General features: G+C 44.2%; 1 protein-coding gene across 1 annotated transcript in view; it reads right to left on the bottom strand.

Moving 5' to 3' along the window:
* LOC135056673 (alpha-2-macroglobulin-like) overlaps positions 1–16,939 on the bottom strand; it is a 174,711-nt gene that overhangs the window by 96,791 nt on the left and 60,981 nt on the right. The window contains exons 14-16 of the mRNA XM_063962123.1: positions 15,223–15,368; positions 13,877–14,026; positions 3,517–3,720 (exon numbers count right to left, since the gene is read on the bottom strand). Of these exons, the coding sequence (XP_063818193.1) occupies positions 3,517–3,720; positions 13,877–14,026; positions 15,223–15,368 (500 nt within the window). The remainder of the gene's footprint in view (positions 1–3,516; positions 3,721–13,876; positions 14,027–15,222; positions 15,369–16,939) is intronic.

The raw sequence follows: 16,939 nt of genomic DNA, 5'->3' as shown, positions 1-16,939 counted from the left end.
AAGGGTGTCACAGGCCACCCGATGGTTGGTCAGTGATCCGATGCCTGCATTCTAGAATGCAGATCGGATCACTACTGCAACAGGGGATGCAAGAGCAATAGCCACTCTGAACACATCTGCATGACCTCCTATGAGTTACAAGGTGCAGGAGCAATAGCCACTCTGAACACATCTGCATGACCTCCTATGAGTTACAAGGTGCAGGTGCAATAGCCACTCTGAACACATCTGCATGACCTCCTATGAGTTACAAGGTGCAGGTGCAGGAGCAATAGCCACTCTAAACACATCTGCATGACCTCCTATGAGTTACAGTACAAGGTGCAGGAGCAATAGCCACTCTGAACACATCTGCATGACCTCCTATGAGTTACAGTACAAGGTGCAGGTGCAATAGCCACTCTGAAGATATCTGCATGACCTCCTATGAGTTACAAGGTGCAGGAGCAATAGCCACTCTGAACACATCTGCATGACCTCCTATGAGTTACAAGGTGCAGGAGCAATAGCCACTCTGAACACATCTGCATGACCTCCTATGAGTTACAGTACAAGGTGCAGGAGCAATAGCCACTCTGAAGACATCTGCATGACCTCCTATGAGTTACAGTACAAGGTGCAGGAGCAATAGCCACTCTGAAGACATCTGCATGACCTCCTATGAGTTACAAGGTGCAGGAGCAATAGCCACTCTGAACACATCTGCATGACCTCCTATGAGTTACAAGGTGCAGGAGCAATAGCCACTCTGAACACATCTGCATGACCTCCTATGAGTTACAGTACAAGGTGCAGGAGCAATAGCCACTCTGAAGACATCTGCATGACCTCCTATGAGTTACAGTACAAGGTGCAGGAGCAATAGCCACTCTGAAGACATCTGCATGACCTCCTATGAGTTACAGTACAAGGTGCAGGAGCAATAGCCACTCTGAAGACATCTGCATGACCTCCTATGTGTTACAAGGTGCAGGAGCAATAGCCACTCTGAACACATCTGCATGACCTCCTATGAGTTACAAGGTGCAGGAGCAATAGCCACTCTGAAGACATCTGCATGACCTCCTATGAGTTACAGTACAAGGTGCAGGAGCAATAGCCACTCTGAAGACATCTGCATGACCTCCTATGAGTTACAAGGTGCCGGAGCAATAGCCACTCTGAACACATCTGCATGACCTCCTATGAGTTACAAGGTGCAGGAGCAATAGCCACTCTGAACACATCTGCATGACCTCCTATGAGTTACAAGGTGCAGGTGCAATAGCCACTCTGAACACATCTGCATGACCTCCTATGAGTTACAGTACAAGGTGCAGGAGCAATAGCCACTCTGAACACATCTGCCTGACCTCCTATGAGTTACAGTACAAGGTGCAGGTGCAATAGCCACTTTGAAGACATCTGCATGACCTCCTATGAGTTACAGTACAAGGTGCAGGAGCAATAGCCACTCTGAAGACATCTGCATGACCTCCTATGAGTTACAAGGTGCAGGAGCAATAGCCACTCTGAACACATCTGCATGACCTCCTATGAGTTACAAGGTGCAGGAGCAATAGCCACTCTGAAGACATCTGCATGACCTCCTATGAGTTACAGTACAAGGTGCAGGAGCAATAGCCACTCTGAACACATCTGCATGACCTCCTATGAGTTACAAGGTGCCGGAGCAATAGCCACTCTGAACACATCTGCATGACCTCTTATGAGTTACAATAATGGTATATCTGAATTCACAGCGGTTTGCACTATGAAGTAAACTGGCTAACCCAGAATTTAAGCATCATAATTGATTATTAAAATACATTAAAATACAGCTGATAATTTATAACTAGAAATGGGGATGATGGTCATTAATACAGACAGGCAAATCATTGTGGGACATTTGGAAACTTGGACAAAGTTTACAGAATTGTAGTAAGAAAATTAATTTGTAAGTAGGTGCAGTAAATAATTTGCAGCAAATAATTAATGCCCACTGCTATATAACAATATAAAGAATCCATTTAAAAACAGTTATGTTTATCTATTGCTCATTTCCTATGTTGTTCGGATAAGCCATAAGAGAGCGCTATTTTAAGAGCTATTAGAAATAATTTATGCAATGAAAGGATTCTTTCCAATGTGGAAAAAACTTTAAGGCGTGTCCAAAAACCTAGGTGTATGTCTATATGTGTTATTGTCATGCACATTTCTTGATAAATTGTACCCTCCATCTCCCACCTCTCTTGTTTTGGGGTGTGGCATGACTTGCCAGCAGCCGGGTTCCCAGCGCCCAGCATAACAGCGCCGGGATCTTGACCGCCAGAATGCTGGCAGCGGGGCGAGCGCAAATGAGCCACGCTATTTTTTCTCCCTCCATTGGAGTCGTGGACCCCCAAGAGGGAGAATAGGTGTCGGTATGCCGGGCATCGGGATTCCGTAGACTTTGGGGCTGATAGTGTAGGCAGTGTACACGTCTGCATGGCCACTGGACATACATCTGCATCTTCTCACAATGAGCCCTTCATTATTTTCAGCCCAAGCCAATGTAGCACTTAATACAGCCCTGGGCAGGGGCATCAGTTTGCGCTGCTCCCGTCGGCCAGAAGAATTATTTAAAAACAGCAGAGAAGGAAATCTGCATTACCCATAAAGTCCACTGCAGTTCTGTTAATAGTTTTGTCACCTCACTTCATTAAAGACAAGTGAAGCTCTCCCTACCGTATATGCTTTGGACAAAACCTCGATGGGATGTGGTGCAGGTCAGAATGTTGAGAGTGCAGCCATTTGAGCTGCTGTGACATCAGAGGTTCTGCATCTAGATATGAATTAACCAATCCACAGAGCAGTGTGTTTCTGAAAGCTCTCAGAGACTCTGGTAGAGAAGCATCTCAGTGCTAATATTGCAATCTGCTCATCAAAAAGGCAATAAGACCTAACATAGGGATACAAGGGCTCAGTAAGTGGATTATTGTTATTGTTGTAACCTTTTATGGCCCAAATACTCAGGGATCATAAAATGAAGGGTTGAGAAGGTACTAATTACCCAGGCCTGTTGTCCCCCTTTGCAGCGCTATTGTGGGGGACAAATTCTCACCTTTGCAGCATGTGGCATAGTATTTTTTTATTATTATTTTTGTTGTCTCCCACCAGTACCCAGATCCGAGTCAGTTCTTGGTGGCCCTGTGTATAAGATTAACTACACAGTCATCTTCCGATGGCTTTTTCCACCATGTATGGTAAAGATCCTTCTACTATTAAGAGGAGTATTATTGGGGATGATGGATATTTTCATATTAAGACTAATAAATGACTTTAGGACACTTTAGGACACTGCAAAATTTGCATGCCATGTGTCCAAATCAATAATTTCTGACTTAAATCAAGTTTCGTTAAATGTTGAGGTTCGTCTAACATATGCAGTTGATGTTATTTTTTACACTGTAGAGCCCAATATGGTATGTATGCACATTAGAACTTCAACTTTTTTGACATTATAGTTTTCACTTAGAATTTACACATGTACTTTACCTGAAATAAGCTGTAGACATCATGATCATCTTCACCAAAATAGGGGTTTATGATGCGTCTAGTTGTTCTTCTTGGGGAACCACCAGGTAATACAGGTCCTGGCAGTAAAGGTTGAAATATAGGTGGTCGAAAACATCTACGTCCTGGTTCTTCAATACGATAGTCATACCCTTGACTAAACCGGAGGGGGAACAGATCATAAACCTTTCAAAAACAGGAGGCAAGCAACAAAAACAGTTGAGAAACTGGCCAAACAATGAAAGAAAAATAGCAAAAAGGATCAAATAGTAAAATATAGTTATACTTCTTAATAAAAATTAGACAAACAATATTGTAAATATTCTAAATAATACTAGTAATTATGAAATATACACGGTCCAGTCACATTATTATGACCACCAGCTAATAGCCAGAGTAACCGCCATGTGCAGCATGGACAGCAGCTAGATGGGCTGGTAGTGCCTCAATCAGGTGCTGGTAGGTTGGCACAGGTACATTCTGACGGTGAGCTGCTCCACTGTAGCATGTCGGTTGGCACTCAAGCACCTTCATAGCTGACGTTCACCTCTCACATCAGTGGTGCTCCGCAGTTTACACAATGGTTATTCACAATGGTGTCATTTGTCCAGTCACTATACGCCTTCACCACAGCAGCAAGTGAACAGTTCACAAACTGCGCTGTTTCAGATATACTGCCATCCTTGGCTGAAAGCCGATAATCATCGCTTTCTGCAACTCTGATAAATCTCCCCTTTTACCCATGACAGCAACTAGTGATGTGTGCAGATGGTCTATTGCACACATCATATACCCACCAAGCCAGCGCATGATATGTGATGTACTTCATGGGCTACGCGCTGCCGACATTAAACATAGGTGGTGATCTAATGTGACTTGACGTGTAGCAGTGAAATGAGGTTCAGATACTGTCATTACAAATTGTGTTAGTAAAACAGCATTGTATATGATAAACCAGATGTTATCAAACACTGTCCTCAAGGCAACCCAGTGGTCCAGGTTATAAGTACAGTATATACATGGCTCAGCACAGATGGTTAAATCTAATCGACCGAGGTACTGTCACTTGTGACCAAGTATGGATATACTTAAAACTTGGACTGTTGGGTAGCCTTGAGGACCGCGTTTGAGAACCTCTGTGATAAACAATACTAGCAATTATGAAATTTATAACTAATGTTGCCCTCTGCGTGGTTTAAGAACACACCCAGGGTCGGACTGGCCCACAGGGGTACCAGGGAAACCACCGGTAGGCCCCACTGCCTGAGGGCCCACTCCTTCCTCTAGGGATCAGGTTCCAGACTGTGCACTTGTATTATACATGGTAGATATGTTGCATTACTCTGCACTAAACTATTGTGTAATTTAAGCCTCTGTGGAGGCTGGCCACACACCCTTTGTAGGTTGGCCACACTCCTAAGTATGGGCCCCTATAACTGCATTCCCCCGGTGGGCCCTTCATGCCCCAGTCCGACATTGAACACACCTTATATTAGTAATTTGGCATGTCACATGCTCTTTGTATAACACCTTCGTAGTTTTACAGGGAAATAAGAGGTCATTGGAAAAGAACAAGCTAAAAAGATAATTCCAGTGAATAAACATTTCTGCACTGGACCTGGATCAGTACTGCAAATGTATAGTTGCCAAATTGTATATAGAGCTTTATTCTGAAATACTATAAAGCAGGGCTGGCCAAACCGGTCCTCGAGATCTACCAACAGTTTATGTTTTCCAGGCCTCCTGGAGATCTGTAGAATTGTCAGTTAGGAATGAATGCAGCACATCTTAATTAGTAATGACTACACCTGTGCACCAGCTAGGTGATCTGGAAAATGTGTACTGTTGGTAGATCTCGAGGACCGGTTTGGCCAGCCCTGCTGTAAAGTTATTTCAAAGTGACAAAAAATTACAATTTCTTTCACATGACTTGCATAGAGTACTTCATCTGGTTATTCACAGGTGTAGAGAAGGTTTGAGAATACTACAGTATTTGATCTTGGCTTAGATGCATAAGGAGAGAGATTCATATATATACTATCATTCAAAAGTTTGGGGTCACCCAGACAATTTTGTGTTTTACATGAAAAACTAATAATTTTGTCCTTCAAACTTTGCTTTTGTCACTGTATGCGCCTTTTGCAGCAATTACAGCATTGCAGACCTTTGGCATTCTAGCTGTAAATTTGTTGAGGTAATCTGAAGAAATTTCATACCACGCTTCCTGAAGCACCTACCACATATTGTCCAGCTGCTCCCACAACAGTAATAATGGTAAAAAACAAAGAAGCGCTGTCATTGAAAGTATTATACAATTTATTAAAAATATATATATATGATAATCACAAAAATAAAACCTGGTATCCTGTAATTTGATAACACAGCATATATAGTATAGCAAGCATCAATACTTATTAGTAGCAGCAAATGATGGACATATTAACAAAATCCCCTAGAACGATATAACCACCTGTGCTTCAGATGGTAATATAGCACTTGTAATTAAAAAAAGGCTCCTTGCTGGGAGCTCCACATGTGGGTTAATTAGACGTATAGGCTCATAAGATGATTTTATGGATTTAAAAGTCCATCCGTGGTGTGAATATAAACAGTTCACCTTTGTTTTGTCCACTTTATAATATCTGCTCCCAATACTTATTCCGTGTTTTAGAAAAGGCTTTTTACGGGTGATTTTAATTAGCACAATTCCGTGCACAGCACAATGACATTTAAGCATGGAACGCTATTTTGACAGTCTCGTATTGTGCTTACCCCAGCCTCTACTGATTGCAATTATTCGGTATTTCCTTTGAAAATGTTGGGCGCCGGCTGCCCACGGCGCTTGACTGCGGCACCGAAGGGATGAAATAAAGCAGAATGTATTGGTGAACTGAACGCTCGGAACCGCTCACTTGCAGTGATATAGCGGGAGCCGTCAGAGACGTGCCTGTAGCTGGAGCCGTTCGAAGACGTGCTTGTAGTCTCTGGTGGTGGAGAGAAGCAGGATACCGGACAGGATACTGGGAGGAATGCTTGACGCGTTTCTCAGCCTCAATCCTGGGGCTGTTTCATCAGAAGTCCTCCTGGAGATCTGTAGAATTGTCAGTTAGGAATGAATGCATCACATCTTAATTAGTAATGACTACACCTGTGCACCAGCTAGGTGATCTGGAAAATGTGTACTGTTGGTAGATCTCGAGGACCGGTTTGGCCAGCCCTGCTGTAAAGTTATTTCAAAGTGACAAAAAATTACAATTTCTTTCACATGACTTGCATAGAGTACTTCATCTGGTTATTCACAGGTGTAGAGAAGGTTTGAGAATACTACAGTATTTGATCTTGGCTTAGATGCATAAGGAGAGAGATTCATATATATACTATCATTCAAAAGTTTGGGGTCACCCAGACAATTTTGTGTTTTACATGAAAAACTAATAATTTTGTCCTTCAAACTTTGCTTTTGTCACTGTATGCGCCTTTTGCAGCAATTACAGCATTGCAGACCTTTGGCATTCTAGCTGTAAATTTGTTGAGGTAATCTGAAGAAATTTCATACCACACTTCCTGAAGCACCTACCACATATTGTCCAGCTGCTCCCACAACAGCTCAATGGGGTTGAGATCTGGTGACTGCGCTGGCCACTCCATTACAGACAGAATACAGCTGCCTGCTTCTTCCCTAATAATTCTTGCATAATTTGGAGGTGTGCTTTGTCCTGTTGGAGGAGGAAATTGGCTCCAATCAAACGCTGTCCACAGGGTATGGCATGGCATTGCAAAATGGAGTGATAGTCTTCCTTATTCAAAAGCCCTTTTACCTTGTACAAATCTCCCAATTTACCAGCAACAAAGCAGCCCCAGACCATCACATTAACTCCACCATGCTTGACAGATCTCGTCAGGCACTCTTCCAGCATTTTTTCACTTGTTCTGCATCTCACAAATGTTCTTCTGTGTGATCCAAACACCTCAAACTTTGATTCGTCTGTCCATAACACTTTTTTCCAATCTTCCTCTGTCCAATGTCTGTTCTTTTGCCCATATTAATATTTTCCTTTTATTGGCCAGTCTCAGATATGGCTTTTTCTTTGCCACTCTGCCTAGAAGGCCAGCATCCCAGAGTCCCCTCTTCACTGTAGATGTTGACACTGGCATTTTGAGGGTACCATTTTGAAGCTGCCAGTTGAGGACCTGTGAGGCGTCTCTTTCTCAAATTTGAGACTCTAATGTACTTGTCTTCTTGCTCAGTTGTGCACCGGGGCCTCCCACTTCTCTTTCTACTCTGGTTAGAGCCTGTTTGTGCTGTTCTCTGAAGGGAGTTGTACACACTGTTGAAGGAAATGTTCAGTTTCTTGGGATTTGCTTTGAGTAGCCTTCTATGCATTGCATGGAATAGCCTTCATTTCAAAGAACAAGAATAGACTGTCAAGTTTCACATGAAATGTCTCTTTTTCTGTCCATTTTGAGAGTATAATCGAACCCACAAATGTGATGCTTCAGATACTCAACTAGCTCAAAGGAAGGCCAGTTTTATAGCTTCTCTAACGAGAAAACCCATTTTCAGCTGTGCTAACATAATTGCACAAGGGTTTTCAAGGATTTTCTAATCATCCATTAGTCTTCTAACATGATTAGCAAACACAGTGTACCATTAGAACACTGGAGTGATGGTTGCTGGAAATGGGTCTCCATACACATATGTAGATATTCCTTTAAAAACCAGACGTTTGTAGCTAGTATAGTCATTTACCACATTAACACTGTATAGAGTGTAGTTCTGATTAATATAACGTTATCTTCATTGAAAAAGACAGTGCTTTTCTTTAAAAAAATATGGAAATTAACTTGGTGACCCCAAACTTTATAACGATAGTGTGTGTGTGTGTGTGTGTGTGTGTGTATATATATATATATATATATATATAGTACAGAGTGTCCCACTAGGTGGGATAGATAGCACTCTCCAGTCTTGCTAAACAACACAAAAAAAGGGTGTTTATGTATCCCATTATGCGAAGCCTTTAGCTGAATGACAGCAGATTTGTTCGCGGGTCAGAACAAGGTGGCAACGTGGCTTGCAGGGAGTCAACTCGCGTTGGGCAGATCATGTCGGTAGAAATGGGGGCGGGTTCGGGGCAGCCACGTTACATCACATGTGGGCACTGCAGTGGAAAGGGAGGGGGGCTTCCACAAATCAGTGGTGCAGTCACAATTACATTGCAATTGCAATGCTGCAGGATATGTGCATGCTGGGCAGTCTTGCACTGTGTTGGGTGGCCCCCAGCATGCGATCGCAACCACCTGCAGTTTTGCTAAAAATGCAAAACTGCAACTGAAGCTGAAGGAGAGCCTAAGAGGGTTATTCAGAGTTGTTAGCAAACCAAAAAAGTTAGCAATTGCGCAAAACCATGCTGCACTGCAGGTGGGGCAGATGTAAGGTGCAGAGAGAGCTAGATTTGGTATAAGGTGTGTTCAAACTGAAATCCAAATTGGAGTGTAAAAATAAAACAGTCAGTATTTATCATGCACAGAATCAATATAACCAGTGGCGGAACTAGCGCCAGTGTAACCAGTGCATTGCACTGGGGCCCAACGCAGTGAAGGGGCCCAAAGCTGCTGGCTTGACTCATTATGAGGCCGCCGGAACCATCTCCACCAGCCGCCAGTAACATCACGCAGTACGCCAGCAGCAATTTACGCCTCGGATCAGTGTGGGGCTGACGGAAAGTACAAGCGGCTACCCCGCTCCCTGCTCACTTCACGGATGACAGTCCGCCGACTCCCTCTTTCAAACACTGCTGATCTTAGCAAGTACAGGTACATCTTTCTCCCTCATAGAGGGCGGACAGCGTGGCAGCGAAGGAGTGTAAAACCCCTGCAATGCCCTAGCATACCTCTGCAGCATAGGACTCTCTGTTTGCACGATGCTGCCTCCCACTATTTTTCTTAGCAGACTCCAGTACTGAGGATCAATGAATGCGCTGACTGGTGTTCTCTTAACCTGTGACTGCACTTATCTCTCTTTTACACTACATTTTGCACATGCTCCTGAGTTCTCTCATTGGATCTTTCTCATGCCCTCAGTCCTGCGATGTTATATACATCAGGACTGGGAGGGGAGCGATGCTTTCAAAACCAGAAACTTTTGCCTTTTTGTTCCGTCTCCCCTTTGATTGGTAACACAAGGGCACACTCACTGGGACATTCTATGCTACAGCACATGTCCGAGCAGCAGTTGCCTGACTGAAACGCTGATCACTGGGGTCTCAGAACTACACCAAAGAAATATCTATCCTTCCTTATGCTTATAAACGCTTGCATTTTCATTTGTACCTGTAGCACTTATAGTGCTTCTATCTATTATATGGAAGCTCTGCTATCTGTGCCAATATACCTAAGGGATTTTTTTTACGCTGCTGTGCATTGATGTGTATATGTATATATATATATATATATATATATAAATAGTATTTGTATTCGGCACTCATGAAATAAACATCACAGTCAGCTTGCCCGGTGCCCTCTAAATCAACTTTGCAAGTTGAAGATATAAGCACAATGAAGCGGCACTCCAGGACTTAATTCAAATAAACGGGTCCAGTTTATTTGAATTAAGTCCTGGAGTGCCGCTTCATTGTGCTTTTATATATATATATTCTTTAGTCCGTTCAGAACTTACTACAGCCATTATTGTCACTGATTACAGATGATTACCCCTTTTGAGAGGTTCATTTGACATATGTCCTGTCAGAATTGTTGTTCCTTTTAAACCACCGTCAATCCATTGATAGAGCTTATTTTGGATTTCAACTGTTGCCTTTGAATATGGATGAAGAAAAACCCTTTTCTTCAGAGTGTGCTTAATGGAGTTTTCTTCCTAAGTGTGATATGAGAGAAACACTGGCATTGATTTTCCAGTGAAATTTATGGAATGTATCTCATTTTGTTGCAACCTGACATTCTAGAAAAGTGTTACATTGTTTCCCCTTGTAGGTAACAGATTGTATCTGTCGGACTGATTGACGGTTTCTCTGAAACAGCAGCTATTAATCAGTGACTATCAAGGGACAGAATCATGTATTACATGTAAATTTCAGATTACCTAATTTACCCATTAATTGGTGGAATTATATAAGTGTGATTTATTACTGAATATTTTCACTGTGAGCACCAACATAACACCCACATGATCTTCTTTCTGTGAGTTTTTTTTACAGTTATGAAATAAACTTTTTCAAATTATTTTTAGTTATACCTATTAAAAGTTATATTTTACTTAGGCAGTGTGCCCCAAAAGAGAGTCTCCCTTTTCTTCAATTAACTTCAAGTGCCTAATATTCTCGGGGTGCACCTCCACCAACAAACCAGTCCTACAGTAGGTACTATCAGTACTTTGGAATGTGGAGAAGCCTACACAGCATTAAAACCAATGTTGCTCATTAACCCTTGTGCCTTTGGACCGTTTTCTCCTTTCCCATTTTCCCTTACAAAATACAGTCTGAGCTGCCGTCAGCTCTATTACACACCTGCTGGAAGAAGAGGAGGGGCCACAATCCCCGCTCCTCCCTCCCCGATAACTCCGACCTGCGACTCTGCTTCCATCGGATCTGCTCTGCTTGAGGCTGTCCTGCTTGCCGCCAGCGCCGAGGATCTCATGACCGCCCCCAGCATTAAACCCCAAGATGAAGCCGTTTTCAATGTGCTGCAGTTCTTACAAGCACTGCAAATTGTAATATTTATATCACGCTGCCTCTCCATGTTACCCCTTCCCTGGTGTCACCTTGGCAGCACTCTGCCTCTCCCTGTCACCTCTCCCTGGCATCACCCTGCCTCTACCCTGACATCACCCTGCCTCTCCCTGTCACCTGTCCCTGGCGTCACCCTGCCACCCCTCCCTTGTGTCACCCTGCTTCTCCCTGTCACCCCTCCCTGGTGTCACCCTGCATCTCCCTGCCTCTCCATGACATCACCCACGATTACTCTCCGTCACCTCTCCCTGGCTTCACGCTGCCTCTCCCTGTCACCTCTCTCTGGCGTCACCCTGCCACCCCTCCCTTGTGTCACCCTGCTTCTCCCTGTCACCCCTCCCTGGTGTCACCCTGCATCTCCCTGTCACCCTGCCTCTCCATGGCATCACTTACGATTACTCTCCGTCACCTCTCCCTGGCTTCACGCTGCCTCTCCCTGTCACCTCTCCCTGGCGTCATGCTGCCTCTCCCTATCACCTCTCCGTGGTGGCATGCTGCTCTCTGTAACCTCCTGCTGTGTGGCATATTAAGAACTAGGGGTAGGAACGGGACGAAGGAGGGGGGCCCAAAGCATATTTTTGCACCTGGGCCCACCACTCACAAGTTCCGCCACTGAATATAACCCACCCTAATCTAACTCTCTCTGCATGTGTTACATCTGCCCCACCTGCAGTGCAGCATTGTTGTGCCCAATTGCTAACTTTTTTGGTTTGCTAACAATTCTGAACAACCCCCTGAGTCTTCAACCAGCCATTTATCACATTTTGTGTTCTGCTCAAATTCCACTGATTACCATCTGCTGGAATTTCTGTAGAGTATTCCTTCCCCCTTCCCCCTATTCTTCCTGTTTTCCTTATTGAATAGCTCAGTTGTGTATGCAGCAGTATAGCAGTCTTCTACTGGGCCCTAGCTAATGGCCTATGCAGTGCTATAATTAGACATGTTGGTGCCCTGTGCCAAAAAGAGAATTGGTGCCAGTGCCAGATTAAGGTCCACATGTGCCTGGAGCTGAGATTTAGGAAGGGCATATTATGTGATGTTGCAGGTAGTGTGATCAACGCCTTAGATAAGTACTCCTGGGTGGGAAGAGGGGTTGTGGTAACATACTATATCACTGCACTACCTCCCCACACTACATCACTATGCTACCGCCCCAGATTACATTACTGTGCTACCTCCCCACACTATTTCCCCACACTATACCACTATGATACTTATTCACACTACATAACTGCACTACATCTCTGAAGTATATCACTACGCTACCTCCCCATACTATATCTCCACACTATTTCACTGCACTACCTCTCCAGACTATATTCCCACACTACATCTACCTACCCACACCACATTAATGCATTACCTTCCCACACCGCGTTACTGCTCTACCCTCTCACACCACATTACTGCACTCCCTTCCCACACCACATTCCTGCTCTACTTCCCAACACATTAGTGCACTACCTTTTCACACACTATTACTACACTACATCACTACACTACCTACCCACACTACTTAACTGCTGTGCCTCACCACAATACATAACAGCACTATACTACCACCCCACTCTGCACCACTACACTACCTACCCATACAACATTACTACACTGCCCCTACACTACATCAGTACCTGCCTACCATACTACTGTACATCAATACACTGCCCCCCTCACTACTTACCATACTACATCAATACTCTGCCCTCCTCACTACTTACCCATACTACATCACTCAGTACCCCCCTTCATACACATTACATAACAGCACTAACTCCACACACTACTTCCCTGCATTACATTCCACTGACCCTCTCTCCCACTACATGAGATCATACACTACACAGGCAAGTTACCTGTAAGGAGGAGTTATCTGTCTCTTACCTCTGGTTCCTGGCTGCAGGCACAGAAGCCCCGCCTCCAGAGAATCAACATAGAGAGGACAGGCTCAGATAAGACAGCAGGTAAGGCGTGTCAGGCCTGAGGATGGGGGTGGGAGGAAGAGAGGGCAGCTGGGGCTATAGGAGCAGGAGGGGAGCAGGTCTGGTCCTGGAGGTGGGAGGGGCTATCTGGACGTCTCTGTTAGTCACAATACAACAGCAGCAGGGACAGTCCATTCTGGGGGAGGGACCAGCCACAGCATCCCAGCATGTCACACACGGAACACCAGCAGAGGTGAGCAGGAAAGCGGGAAGGACTTTGCACGGGGCTAGAGGAGGGGGTTGTTGATGCCGGTGACGGTGGGGCCTAGGATGCTGCAGGCTGCAGAAACATTTGTTTCCTATCTACAGCAGCACAGAGATCTGCAGAAGCTGTGGGCCTATTCCAGAGAGTGGGCCTGGAACTGCAGCTCCATCAGCCACATTGTTAATCCAGCCCTGGACATGACCCCAAAATGAGGAAAATGAGGAATATGTTGTAAAGCCACGCCCACACACTTGAGGCCACACACCCATTCCACCAAGGCCACACCCTATCAGACAGGCGCACCTCTGATGCGTGAGGTCCCAAATCAGACCCATCAAAAGCTGGGAGGTATGTAATATAGCCTGTACATTGCACAGTTCAGATGTTTATAACCTTAATGGTGCACTCACTCTATCCTCGGTCAGTTCTTTCTCTGGTTTCATTAGCACCACACTCTGATCCACCACCCTCAGGCCACAGAGAGATCCTGGAGCTGCCTGAACACGGAGTGATACATCTGATCCTGGGAGAACCTCATCTGGGGAGAACCCGACTGATACCTGGAAAAGAGTGAAAACAGTATAATGGGAGAGAAGACTGACTTAACATCAACACTTCTGTCTATGATAAACAGCTTTTCTTCTCTATATTTGGTTAACATTTGGTACAGTTAGAGGTGTAACAAACATTTTGTATGAGCTTGATTCGCAACATACAATACTTAATGTTACTGAGCACATCAAATGTTGTACACTGATTATGACTGAAAGTGATATAAATGATATAAGGGGCTTAGGTTTGAGAATTGTTCTGACATTTGTTAAAACAGATAACTGTTACATTTTGAAGGCACATAATAGATATACAAACTGTATAACAGGAAAATGTGACATAAATGTGATATCCACAGTCTAGCTTTATACGAGAGAGAGAGAGAGAGAGAGAGAGAGAGAGAGAGACCTTCCTTTGGACACAACTCATAACAGATAAAGAACAGATCCTCTTTGTCTGTTATGGGCCTGGGGAAGGTCACCTTTTGTGACAGAAACGTCGACTTCTAAATGATGACCACTCTTTGTAATAAATGTAACTGTCTTTTGCAAAGTCCCTGGTGAGTACACTCTACTTTTTGCAAAAAAACTCTATATATGCAGTATACTGTATATACAGTAGCGGATATTGCTACGGGCACACAGGATTTTTGTCCGGGGCGCCGCCTTCCGGAGGGCGCCGCACCATGGCAAGATCCGCTACTGTTTGTCAGTACCCCCCGGTGCTGTGCGGCACTGTGAAAAAAACTAGACGGGTTGGTGGGACTAGCACATAGACGCTGGGGGTCATAATTGACCTTCTAGTGTCTATGCTGTACTATGAGAGAGACATCATGACGTCTCTCCCATAGATCTGAGGAGAGGAGCGGCGCGGTGGAGGTCAGCAGCGGTCGGAAATCAGGAGCGGGGATAGTAAGTATTAATTTATTTTTTTTTGTATATTTTTTGTAAGCGGCGCTACTCTACAGGGGGCACAACTCTACAGGGGGCACAAATGGGGGCACAACTCTACAGGGGGCGTAACTGACCATGCCCCTGTATGAAGCCATGCCCCTATTTTCCCCCGGGGCGCCACAAGGGCTAGAACCGGCCCTGTGTTTGTATGTATGTATGTATGAATATATATACAGTATATATATATATATATATATAGAGAGAGAGAGAGAAAGAGGGAGGAGAGAGAGAGAGACTGTTGGTTTATTCACCTTATTCTTGAAACACCTTAACACGTTGAATGTTGCTGAGTCTGCCAGAATCTCTCCATTAGGCAGGAAAATGTACACAAGTGCATGAAGTTTTGGTGATATCCCGGCACTCAGTGGGAGCTTCAAAGTGACCTCACCATGAAGATCTGTGAAACACATGAAACACAAGAAAGGAGAATGTTATTTAAAAAAATCCACATCAGGACTTCTCAACTTTTTATTATTCAAATTCTCATTAAATCCTGGTGCTTTGGCAACACTTTTGCAGCGGTTCTGTTATGCTCAGATTTACTAAAGCCAAATCATCTGCAAAACCACAGAGAACACACACTTTAGAATAGAACAGAACTAAATATCAGAAAATCTAAATAGAAAATGTTGTGCTTCTGTTTTAAGATATACAATATGCCATAAAGCGTTAGTGAGCCGCCAGGTCCAGTGCAATTCTGCTAGTGCCAGGAGTCCTTTTTTTTTGTTGTTGCCATAAATGCACCTTAGTTGCAATGCAATGGGATAGGACATGCCGGGATTAATTTGTGCTGATTAATTTGATATATAACATACTGTATATTGTGTGTTATATGTCATACTGTATACGGAGCACTTTCGTAACTTGTATTGGAGAATAGCTGCAACTGCTACATTGTAGCACTTCATATACAGATTCAGCGATGCACACTGATAAACTGTACAAGTGTCACATATAAATTAATCAGCACAGTCTCCTGGTGAGTTGTGTTGCAACTTAGATGCATTTTTGGCAAAAAAGACATCTGACGCTAGGAGAGCCTCATGGGACCTGGCGTGCCAAGAGAGGCTGTTTGGCGCAACTGCGGCAATGATGTATGAGGACCAGAGCCGGCCTTAGCTATAGGCAGGCTAGGCATTTGCCTAGGGCATCCAAGCATGTCCCTGCAGTATCTCATGCTGGGAGGGACAGTCTGCAAACTGTTACTTTCCAAATGTATTCAATCAGTACTTGTATACACTGCTGTTTACATTTGTCAAATAAAATGCACACTGTCCCTTAAAGTTCTTTAAACTCCCGCCCACATGCTTGAATGCCCCTGACTTGTGAGACCTCAGACAGACAGCAGAAGCCCAGTAACTGCAATTCCTGGACCTGTGACATTTTCACTGACTATATAAGGTTATTACTGGATGGCTCCTTATGATACCACATGTGTATTGTAGAAGACTACTCCACATAAATCTGACATCATCTATACTGCTTGTGCACATGGGGGAGGGGGACCCTGCCTTCCTGTGTGTGTCCCTTATCCCAGTGCAAACCCCAGGTGTCTGCAGGGACATAATATGGACAGTGTTCTCCTCACACTTTATTTCCTAGTCAGTCCATGCCGTAAAATTCCCCTGCCAGGATGGCATACCCTGTGAGGTCAAATCCCTTCTACATCTGCCCTTTTAATGAGTGCGAGCACAAGCACGCACCCACCCATCCTGCCACCCCCATCTCACAAAACGCAGTCACGGAACCAGGGAGCTGCATGGGCGATCACACTGACTGCAAGCACACCAGCAAGCAAAAGTAAGTTTTATAAAAAAAGCTACTAGCATTACTAATGTGAGTCATATTGTCAGGTGCATCACTTTGTGGCATTATGTGTATTATGGGCATTACTAATGTGGGGCATATGTGTAAGGGGCATTACTGTGTGGAATTATGTGTATTATGGGCATTACTAATGTGAGTAAT

Source organism: Pseudophryne corroboree, chromosome 3 (assembly GCF_028390025.1).
Source record: "Pseudophryne corroboree isolate aPseCor3 chromosome 3, aPseCor3.hap2, whole genome shotgun sequence".
Lineage (NCBI taxonomy): Eukaryota > Metazoa > Chordata > Amphibia > Anura > Myobatrachidae > Pseudophryne > Pseudophryne corroboree.
The sequence above is the reverse complement of the archived record's forward strand: the minus strand, read 5'-3'. Positions and strand labels throughout refer to the sequence as shown.